Source organism: Penaeus japonicus, unplaced genomic scaffold (assembly GCF_977035675.1).
Source record: "Penaeus japonicus unplaced genomic scaffold, GWHDUDI00000001_assembly GWHDUDI00000034, whole genome shotgun sequence".
Taxonomy (NCBI): Eukaryota; Metazoa; Arthropoda; class Malacostraca; order Decapoda; family Penaeidae; genus Penaeus; species Penaeus japonicus.
The window spans coordinates 25,246,198-25,257,431 of record NW_028234436.1 but is presented as its reverse complement, the minus strand read 5'-3'; the positions used below and the strand labels follow the sequence as shown (position 1 = coordinate 25,257,431).

The 11,234-nt window shown below is 38.2% G+C and overlaps 1 protein-coding gene across 4 annotated transcripts in view; it reads right to left on the bottom strand.

Annotated features, from left to right (window-relative positions):
- LOC122244185 (uncharacterized) overlaps window positions 1-10,324 on the bottom strand; it is a 10,575-nt gene extending 251 nt beyond the window's left edge. The window contains exons 1-11 of one of the 4 annotated variants that reach the window (XM_043002027.2): window positions 10,242-10,324; window positions 6,932-7,056; window positions 6,458-6,671; window positions 5,755-5,910; window positions 4,907-5,106; window positions 3,248-4,434; window positions 2,386-2,648; window positions 1,755-1,847; window positions 1,292-1,446; window positions 861-1,031; window positions 67-292 (exon numbers count right to left, since the gene is read on the bottom strand). In XM_043002027.2, the coding sequence (XP_042857961.2) occupies window positions 67-292; window positions 861-1,031; window positions 1,292-1,446; window positions 1,755-1,847; window positions 2,386-2,648; window positions 3,248-4,434; window positions 4,907-5,106; window positions 5,755-5,910; window positions 6,458-6,671; window positions 6,932-7,026 (2,760 nt within the window). In that variant the 5' untranslated portion in view covers window positions 7,027-7,056; window positions 10,242-10,324. Of the gene's footprint in view, window positions 1-66; window positions 293-860; window positions 1,032-1,291; window positions 1,447-1,754; window positions 1,848-2,385; window positions 2,649-3,247; window positions 4,435-4,906; window positions 5,107-5,754; window positions 5,911-6,457; window positions 6,672-6,931; window positions 7,057-9,960 lie in introns of all 4 variants that reach the window. The other 3 variants (XM_086530969.1, XM_086530970.1, XM_043002025.2) reach the window with 3 other exon arrangements.
- Between the last annotated feature and the right edge of the window lie 910 nt (window positions 10,325-11,234).

Sequence of the window (11,234 nt, the reverse complement as noted above, 5' to 3'; positions counted from 1 at the left end):
TCTAAAACTTATATCAGAAATAACTCATAGTAATTCATGGGCGCATTATAGCTATAGCAGCCTTACCCTTTCCATTTCACACATCTCAACCAGTGAGACCCGATCGTCCTTCATTCCGTGCAGAAGAAGTGTCGGCACAGTGATACGACGATGGAAGGCCACATCCCCTTCCGGCCAGTGTTGACCCTTCGCAACATACTCGAGAACATAGCGTGGAGTGGGAGTTATTGCCTTTCCTGACAGGGTTTCCACTGCAAAATGTTTCCCTCTCGGTGCATATAAGATCTCTCTGCTGATATATGGAAAAGTGTGTCATCACTGTTGCGTACAATATTTTTCTGATATAAATTTCTACTCTGTCCCAACTATACATTGGTTTGCTGAAGTTAGCAGTAAATAGGTATACTTGTATCTCTATAGTAAGTTTCATAAGTTAAACAGAAGTTACCAAAATTTATGAAAAACAAAGAAGTAAATGAAATACTTAGACATGAAATGATAAAGCTATAAAGCATTGGTGCCATGACTGATATTAAAAGCTACAGTGGATAATGGGATGAATTTAAGTATGGGATGCCAAATCATCCTAAACAATACGAGAGTCTGTGGTTTGCTAATGTGGTTTGGAGAAAGTTTGAAACAAGAGCAAAGCACAAGTTGGGAGAAACAGGATATGGGAACGAAGTCAAGAGCTAAGAAAAGAAAAAAAAGAATCAAGAATAATTACTTTTGAAATAATATAATAACAACATTAATAATAATAAAAATATTGAAAAAAAACACAAAACGCCTTTTTCATTACTTCATAACCCCTGTCCGACATAACTCAAAATCCCAAACTAAGGGCAAGACCCCAGTACCTGCAGCATCCGCACGCCAGGAAGGGGCTGAGGAAAGCAGCCGTAGAGGAGTGCAGAAAGGTCTTGGACGGAGGTGTGGGTACTAGGGGGCTTGGACCGCCACTACTCGCCAGGATCACAAGACGGACAGAATGTGGACGGCCTCTCGCCAGTGCTGCCGCTAATGAGCATCTGTAATGGTTCACGAATTTAACTTGTGGTCTTACTGTGTTTTTAGTAACTCGTCTCTGTCCTTCATTCCTTTCTTTTGTGTCATAGAGCTATTCTAATTTGGATTTTATAGATGGTTTCAATTCAATAATAAGTCATTTCTGGTAGCACTCACTGACACATGTTCAACATTTTTAACAACCTCTCTCAAGTGCCAATGCCTTAGTTCCACCCCCAAACCTCTCTCTTATCTCAAGATGCAAAAGATTCCAGCCACTTACCCGTATCCATGTCCTATGACAACACACTTTCTTCCCTGGGGTACAAAGAGGTCGAACACAAGGGTCATGTGATCGAGCATCTGCGAGAAGGTGTACTGCGACGGATCATCTGGAGCTGAACTCAGCCCGTGACCTATTAAGTCTGGAGCCACAACCTAAAATTTGGAATTTTGTTGTAAATGGCTGTAAATTCAATTGACTGTCATAGATATTTCTTCTGTAGTGTATTTTATTGAATGCTGTAGAAATAAATTACCACATAGCATATAGCTGTAACTGCAGTAACTTTATATACCATAAAATAATGAAAAACACTAATCTTATTCATGTTTAAAAAAAGACATACATATACATATATTACAAATGTAAAGATAAATGAATGAAATTGCAGAACTTTGCAACAAAATACTGACATCTATATCAAAATCATAAAGAAAGTCACTATCAGTAATCTAATTATTACCTCATAACCACAGCTGACGAAATACCATAGCTGCTGTCGCCAGGCATCGCTGCTCCCACCCATACCATGCAGGAAAAGCAACAAAGGCTTTTGCTGTAAAATAAAAGGGGAAATCTTAACCCATTGCACCAGGCTTTGTGCAGGTTATACCCTCCCTCTGAAAGACATTTTAGCATGAATGTTGGGTGAAGAGTTCCTGTACGGTGAGTAGTATGAAAAGTTCTGGCACAGACAGAGTTGGGAGAAGTGGAGGGGAAGAGTTAGCATTTGTGGTGAGTGGACAGGGAGGACAAAACCTGGCATCTGTTGATATGTCCACAGATAGGCCACTGTGCCAAGGGATTAAACACCATATACTCTAAAATGTCCTCATCAAGAGTCTACACATATTCAACCATAATTCACTCCAATAATATGGGGTTGGATATGAATAGACAATGCATGCCCACACAAGACAAACATCTCAACAATGAGATACATCAACTTCATTAATTGAAAGGAAGGAAAAGACAGATTCAATAAAATTGCACATACATAAAGTACAGACAAAAATAGACAAACAAACAAAAATTATACACATTCATCCCTTCTACAAACACAGCTATCCCATCTTGTAACCTCGCTACCTCACCTTTACTTTACATTCGGCGTAATTCTGGCAGAATTCCGAATTATCGTTTGGGTTTGTCCTCTGCCACCAGAAGACCAGCTGCCGAGCCTCCAGCATGTGGTCATACGAAGGTTCGTCCTCTGGTTCCTCTTCCTGCAGTGGGGGCGGTTGGTTGGCCGGAACCGAGTCTGCTGCTATGGTGCTAGGGGCACTCGAGGGTGCCAACGAACCACTTATGGATGGCACTTCAGAGGTGTCAGACGAGCTGGCACAGTCGTCCATTCCTATAAGTAAACCATACAGTGCGTGAAAAGTAGTTGTATGAAGTAATGGAAAAAAAATAGTTGCATACAAATATATGAATATCTATTCTTAACATAAAATGCACACTGCTTACTATATTGAATAAAATGCTGACTTTGGAATAGGAAAAAAAAAAATTAAGATCAGGCATACAGCCAAACTCTTATGAACTATAATGAAGAGAGATACTTTAAGTGATGCAAGCTCTGACACTTCCATTTTAATATTTCAAAGTAATTACAGATTAGTTTTTTGTGAATGTAAAAGAGAATATCTTTTTCATAAAGCAAATGTTCAGTTACTGTTTTGTAATAGAAAACGTCAAAAGAGCACTAGTTATATCACAACAGAAACAATGCAAATGATCTTTCTGCTTATTCAAATAGTTATTTACTCCAGAGAACAATGTACTGGGGAATATTACTTATGATATTAACAACTACTTTTTGTTTCATATTGACTCTTCAACATATTGGATATCTATTCAAGTAACCATTCCTATTAGCTTGATTTACATTCCCCTATAACTGCAATACTTAGCTCTTATTTACAAGTTAGTTTTTTTTATTGAATCATTTACCTGCTTGGCATGAAGACGCCTGACTAGTCCCCTGCGGAACCTCAAGTGATAGAGTCAAATCCTGACCCTGAGGAGAGTGACCCACCGATATGCCATGTATGTTCGTCATATTCAGCTGGATGTTGCTCTTCCCTAGGTCAATATTGCTATCGGTCGACCCTCTTCTGCCCTTCTGGTAGGGAGAATCATTTGGAGTTTCCGCTGACTTGGCACCTGTGAGGTCATTCAAATCGGAGAAGTCGGAGCTTTCCTCATGTCCATCGAAGCCCAGATTGATGACTCCCTCCTTGGCATCAAAGTGGTACTTCCCATCTTGTTCTTTGAGCGCGTAAGAGGCAGACGGTTCCGAGGCCTCTGTTTCAGAAATCTGGTTGAGCGTGGGGCCTGGGGCTTCATACCTTGGCACAACATCAGGAAGGAGCATGGAAGGCGAGTCGCGCTCCTCGGAGTAAGTGTCTGCTTCTGGGGTCGACGGCAGGGCACAGGCTCCTTCCATGATCAGCCTGGTGGTGTCTGACGTCAGGCTCTGTGGAGAGTCCTGGTTCACGATGATGCCACCCTTATAAATCATGGACATTCTGGAGAGCTTCAGAGTTGGGAGAGAGTGGCTTTCATGAAGGGCATTCCTTGATGCTTCATGGCCACTGGTTTCCCCTTTCAGTGACATGGTATTGGTGGCACTTAAATGAGAATCTGCATAGCTGCTGTTGTGTGCATCAGCAGCGGACCGAGAGTGCCGCAACTCACTCTTCAGGCTGCTCTGCTGGGAGCCATTCTTGGAGCTGCTTCCTCCCTGTTCCCCCTTGCCCAAGTCGAACCGGAGAAAATCTGGCCTCAGCGAATTGGACGCTTGCCGGTGAATGGCCAAGAGAGAGCTACTCAACGAGAACTTTGAGCTGCCCGAGCGGGATCTAGGCTTGGGGCTGTCTGTGTTAGACTTGGGACTGTGGTTCCTCCCGGAGAGCTTGGGACTACAGGGGCATGATCTCGACTGCCTGGGGCTGTGAAGAGGAGGCACTAGATGCAGGCTGGAGTCTGGTGATCCAGTGGCATCGTGAACATCCATGCTGACACCATCGACAACGTCTTGTGTCACTGTCCCTTCGTTAAAGAGGGTGAAGCTGGTGCGGAGTTCATTGTCCATTACACGATAAGCCCGGGCCAGTTGCTCATCACTAGCACTATATCTGTAATAGATAGAAAAGATTGTGGTCTTATCAGTACAAGGGTGTCTTCTCCAGATTTCCAAGCATCAATTACTCAAATATTTTTTTCCTCGAATAAGAACAAAAACTCTATCTTAATCTATAAATATCTATACATAATAAATACACATATAGAGAAATAAAGATGGATGGATAGATAAATAATTAGATAAAGGATATACATCAGGTCCAATAGAAAAGCATCCAACCACTGGCTACAAAATGAAAATCATACTTGTTATACCGAGAAAATATCCCCAGGCTTGGTGTAGCGAGCCAGAAAGATCTTTCTTAATGGGGATAAAAGTCTCCCTGATCTAACGAGTACAGTTTACATTCCATAGCCATACACATGAATACTATATGCATACCCATATACATACAACAAATAAATATCAATCTAAAACATAACCACAATCCAACGAAAAACAAAATCCTGTAGTTTGGTTCTAACCTGCCCAAGCCTAACCTGGAGAGAGTTTCCTCACTCACGGCCGGCTTCATGCACTCGTCATCCGAGCTCCCCGCTGCCGCATCTTCAGGCTTTGGGCTCCTGGTTTCCAGCTTGATGGAGGGCACATGAGCCAGGACGTTCTCGCCGTCGAAACATGGGGCTTCTTGCGGCTCCTCGTGATGGCCGTTGGAGTTTAGTATCTGGTGCAAAAATGGATAATAAATTTGATCAGCTATAGACGCATGTACTGGGAAGTCTGATAGATATTTCTTTTGTTTTTTTCTCTAGGTAATATATAAATAGAAAAACATATAAATACATAGTGCTATTATTATCGTACAAGAATAAAAAGCTATCTAAATCATTCAAATATAATATGTAAACATGATCAATCAATTAAACTATCAGCTATATATAATAACAATAACTTGTATAATGAATTTTAATATGTAAATTACATTACTAGGTACACTCTAAGATGAACTCTTTCTAGGCATCTACAACACAAAATCTAAATCCAAAAAAATGGCAAAGTTTAAAGTTTCATGGGAGAAATGCATCCTTTTTTCTTTGTCTACTTCAATACACAATTACTGGAGTTCAGATCATTCTAATCTGTACCTCTATAATATGGATAACATGGACCCTATTTCTTTCAATCATATGTTTAGCATGTACACATCAAAAACAAAACAAAAACAATGATATCTATATTTCTTGCGTTCAGGGTTAACAAACATAATAAATACTCACTACGGACTCAATGAAATATGAAATGGTCATTCTTAATCGCGATTCTAAGCTCCATTTTTTTTAAAGTACATAAAAAATAGGACAAACAAATGTACCTTCTTCTGACAAACAGAACACCGGAATTTTCTCTTGGACTTTCTCAAACTCCTTTGGGATCTCCTGAAGTTGACGTTGTTTTGATTCGAGTCTGCCAGGATGTACGGGCCTTGCCAGTGGTTGAACCAGTAGTCCTCAAGGGAAGCTAGGGAAATCTGTCATAAATACAGGTCTTACATTACATCTGTTTTTATGTCATGAATTTAACAAATATATATGTTATTTACTTCCATCCATGTTGCAGGAAGAAGGCAGATTAATAGAATATGAAAGAATAATCTCACTATGAATTTAGAATTCTAAATCACTGACATATTCAAAATCAATGTCATTAGGATTATAAATCATTGAATTATTAAATGTTGGCATTGGTTCAAGATCCATAATTATTAAATAAATCTTTAAAATTAAACTACACAGTGGTTCAATATAGAGTATATATATCAGTATTTTGTCATAATGATGTTATATAACCAGTTGCAATTCATTCACACCATTGTAAATCAATAATATAAGAGTCCCTTTGTATGTGCACATCCTTTTCTAATGTCCACTGCCACAATATACTGTGTTGTCAAGCACAATGAACACAACAGCTATCATACACCACATGTGTATTCAAATCAGGCTATACTGCATAATCATGAGTTTATGCTCCCAATCCTTCATGCAATATCTATCTCACAAGATCACATCTCGTACCTCATCATCAGCTGGGAGATTGATAATATTTTCTCCCTGCTCTGCGTCGGCCATATTCGAGAGTCTTGTGGATATTGCCTCGGCCACAGAAGGGTTGGCCGGGTGGAGGTGCATTACGCGGAGCTTCAGCCCCGGCCCTCCTACTTCCACCCATACCCGTCCGTCAGAGTCAACTCCCAAGTCTCCTGAAGCTACGCCGACTTTGTTGTGACTCCTGGGTTCGAAAGGAGGAAGTTTGTAATGGTTAGCGATAGGGCGGTGACCTTGCTGTGAGGCTCATTATCTTCTATGTTGAAAGATAGAGACACTGTTTTAAAAATAGCTGAAGTCTTTTATTGCAGACAGAAAACACCAAAAATGAAATGGACTCTATTCCTGAAATGAAATCCTGTTTTGAAGGAGTGCAACATGATGTGTATGCAACAGAGTTCACACATCAGGCTATATCAAATCTCAAAATGCTGCCTGACTTACTTAGGAAGTGCTTCCAGCACATGACTCCAGACAATTTCGAGCTTCTCCACGACCTCATCCCTGAGGCTCAGGAGGAAGAGGTGCGCGCGGTCCATAGTGACCTGCCCTGACTCTCACGTCATGGCCTAGAAAGAAAATTGCTAAGATTAATCTCCAAGGCTATGGTCGCTGATCTATACCAGGCTCTCATAGTTCTAGCGGTACAGGCGGTTATGACTAAATGAAAAGTGGGAATCATGAACAGAATTTCTTCCCCTGGATATCAAAATGAGTAATGAACTAGATCACCCTTAGCTAACATGGTCTGGTGGTCATGTATATTGTGTACTGAACATGCTAAAAAGATTTCCAAAGATGAAAATATGAAGAAGAAAAGACAATATTCTGCCAAATATGCTGTGAGACTGAATATCATCTACTCTAAAAATATACAAATGCAAAAAAAAATGTATATAAGTATCCTGACTCAAGTTTTATCATGAAAAAAAAAAATGCATACATAAAATGATTATGAATAATTCAGATTTTGGTAATCATGCAAAAGCATGTCCTACATAAATTACATTGTGAAATTAATCATCTTTATTCATACCTTTTTCACATGTCAAAATAAACTACCTGGGCTCTTGAGAGGCCATCATTCTAACTATTCCTGAATGCATTGATTTGCTTTACATGCATTTATGTTTACATTTCACATTCAAATGTAATATCATAATGCTTTAATAGTAATAGCATACTATGCATTTTTCAATTAATACTCTAGTTGTTTGTATGACACATATTCCACATGAAAGTACATCATCTGCTTCCTTTTACTGACAAAAATGACAGATATAAATAATAATTAATTTTGTTCAATATATGAAATTATTGACCTTATTGTATATATAAAATATATAGATATACAAATATAAATATATATAAATTTAAGTCAACGGTACCATTGTGGAGAAGAGTTCCTATACCCATCCAGTAAGCTAACCCACCATTGGGCAAAATCGCAGGAGTCGAACAAGTATTTATGAATGAATGACGTTCAACCTGTGTGATTGGTGGAGACGTTAATTTGAATTTTAGAGGTATTTTTTCATTTGACAATGGCTGTTTTCTTGCTACTCTTATGGATACTTTTTTATTTTATGTTTAGTTAGCTATTTTCTCTGGAACAGAATTGATTAATAAATCAAAGCATAAATTATCATGTATCATTTTAATATGATAGCACTTTGATACCGCATGGGAGTATGCGCTCCTACCGTCAGATTTATAATTTATTATCAGATGTGCTAAATACTGACTTTAGGATATGCCTAAAAAAGTATGCTTTGAGTCTTGAAGTTATTTCTAAAACTGATAAAATTTCTCAAGATTTTCCAGGGGTCATTACCAGCTATGAGAGTACACTGTCTCACCCATACTGGTTCCCCTTCACTTTCTAACATCCTGGCTGTGCCCTTGGCTACTTCAGCATGGAAAATTATAATGTAAAGAAATCTTTTTTTTTTCTTATAAATAACATTCACTTCTTTGATAATGTTTTATCTATCAGACTTCTTTAAAAAATTGAATTCCCTATCAGGAAAATATGAAGGGAAAGTATATTAGTAAAGTTTGTCTTATTTTGTGCCATGCAAATTAGTACAATTTTTTATAACCATCCCATTTATCTATTTCTTGCATTATTTAATTGATGATTAAATTCTATGGTTTGCAATTTCTGATATATGATGGCCCTTTGGACATTTAACTTGGTAGTCAATTTTTTGTAACCCCTTTACGACTACAAAGTTCGCAGTCTCATGTGAAGACAGAACAGGAAAACCACATTTTTAAGGTCTATTTTAATAGACAACTATCTAAGCTCAAACCATTATAACCTGGATACCCATAATATGAACTGTTTTTGTTGTCTTTTACTTTTGCTATATTTCATGCAGTATTCACACTTAACTGAATGACAATTGCATTATTTCTTCCTTGAACCCTTCTGTGACTGGCCACATCCTGAGATGTAGAGCCTAGGGGGCCAACTTAAGATGTTCTGTATGCTTGCTATTATTTTCTAGACTTATGGTATGATTTATGAGTTTATCAAATTCCCAGAGCACTGGTCTCCACAGATGAACACTTCCTGGTGAGGTTGAACTTTGTACAATTTGCCCTTCATTAACATGATGGAGTGCTTTTATGAAGTGCTGTCTTGCATTAGCTCATACTCATATTTTGTGTATGTTACTGTGCAATGGCTAAGTGGACCAAATATATTTTGTATCATCACCACATTGGTTAGTTTAGAAAAAAAACAGATATCTGTACTATACATACTGATAATTCTTCTTATAATGCCAATGCTGATTAATAGAAAAATACATAATTTTCATACTGACAATCATAAGAGTTGACTATATTAAAATACCATATATTTCAGTAATATCCTATCATGCTCCCTTTGTATCTGACTATGGTAGGCAGATGCTGGATGGTGTTAAGCCTATATAATACACTCCTATAAAATTTGTATACACCTCCATTTTCTCATATCTTATAAACATTCTTCTCCCTCTCCCTTCTGACCAGTCTGCAGGTGCTCTTTCATGAGATTTCTGTCATGGAACAGCAAAATACCCAGTGTGCTGGTGTGTTAGGAGGTAAATATCACACTTTCTAGACTAGACACAAAATTGTATGACAAATGCTAAACTTAAAAAAAAAATTAATACACTAACATGTAAAACCTCACCAATTCAGGTCACCAAATTAGTTAAGCAATGGTAATAATTCTTGAGCTCATTATCTCACTGTTTTCACTGTAAATTTGCTTTCTTGACTATTCCAGTGACCAATAATAAACTAAATTAAAATACAAAATAGCATTAAAGAGTAGGAGAAAAACCAAAAGGACACGAGATAAGCGGCACCAAGAACAAAATAGATCATAGATAGTCTACTTCCATGTTAACCAGTCTAGAAAAACATCAGTAATTAAGTATTTCACTCACGTAGGAAAAAATATAATCCGAACTTACCTGCAAAACGTAACTTTTTTATCCTCCTACGATGTTTAAACAACAATGAACAATCTCCTACTAACTCCCGACCTTCTATTCACAAGCATTTCGCAAAAATTTGCATGTGCTAAGGCAATTCCAACCATAATAAGGAAGTTGCAGGTGAAAGCTACCAACCCGCAGCAGGTCTAAACAACACAACAAACACCACATAACGTAAATATTTCGTTCTCTACACACGCTGGCGAACGTATTTCCACTTCAACTTCTCATCTGCACCGCAATGAAAGTCCACTTGCCTCTAAAAATCGCAATTATCCACTCGAAAAGCCACCTGACACCCACCGACCATGTCAACAAACACAAAACACCTCAGCTGATTAAGGATTGGATCTCGTAGCTGATTGGTCGAGAGGGAAAGGTATGTCGGCTGTAAGGAGTGCTCTGATTGGCCAAGACGCTCTCGGTCATTTGGAGGATAGAGACTCGCGCTCTGATTGGCCGAGACGCTCTCGGTCATTCGGAGGATGGAGACTCGCGCTCTGATTGGCCGAGACGGAAGCGACACACCGCGGCCCGTTTTCTCCGCGTCAAGGTGAAGGAATCTGCGGAATGTGATTAGCACGATGAGTAGGTAGTGCCACTCCACCTGTCAAGGCCTCGGCGGCAATTCTGTCATCGTTACAGGAGAATTGTTTGGTCAGATAATCATCTTTTAAACGAATGTGGTAGGCGTAGACGGGGATAAGATCAGTATCTGCAGGCATTGAAGTCACGACACAGGTATAACAATGTGTATTAAGCACATGTATTTGATACTAGTTTGATATATACATACATCGTGATAATCAAATTCTATAGTTATTGAAATTTAATTATGTCTCATTATCACAATGCCTTATTCTTGATAGTTTAACTTTAGAGTCTATTATGAGTGACAATAATAACGTTAAGAGGTGAACGATGCTTTTAGGAAAATAACGATAAAATTGAGGTTATTAATAAGTGATTCTTCTTACTGATTGTCTGTATGAATGTTATTACTTTTATTAAGCCTTTATCAATTATGCAGTTATTTTGTTATTTATTTTTGTTATTGTTATTATTATTATCACTATTATTATCATCATAATTTTTACCATTATCAGTATCACCATTATTATGAACATTACTTTCATAATGATAATAACATTAATGATTATTATAATTATCATTATTACCAATATCATTATTGTTATCATCATCATCACCAAAATGAAATATTCTTCTGGCAAGTTAAACAGGACGCACAC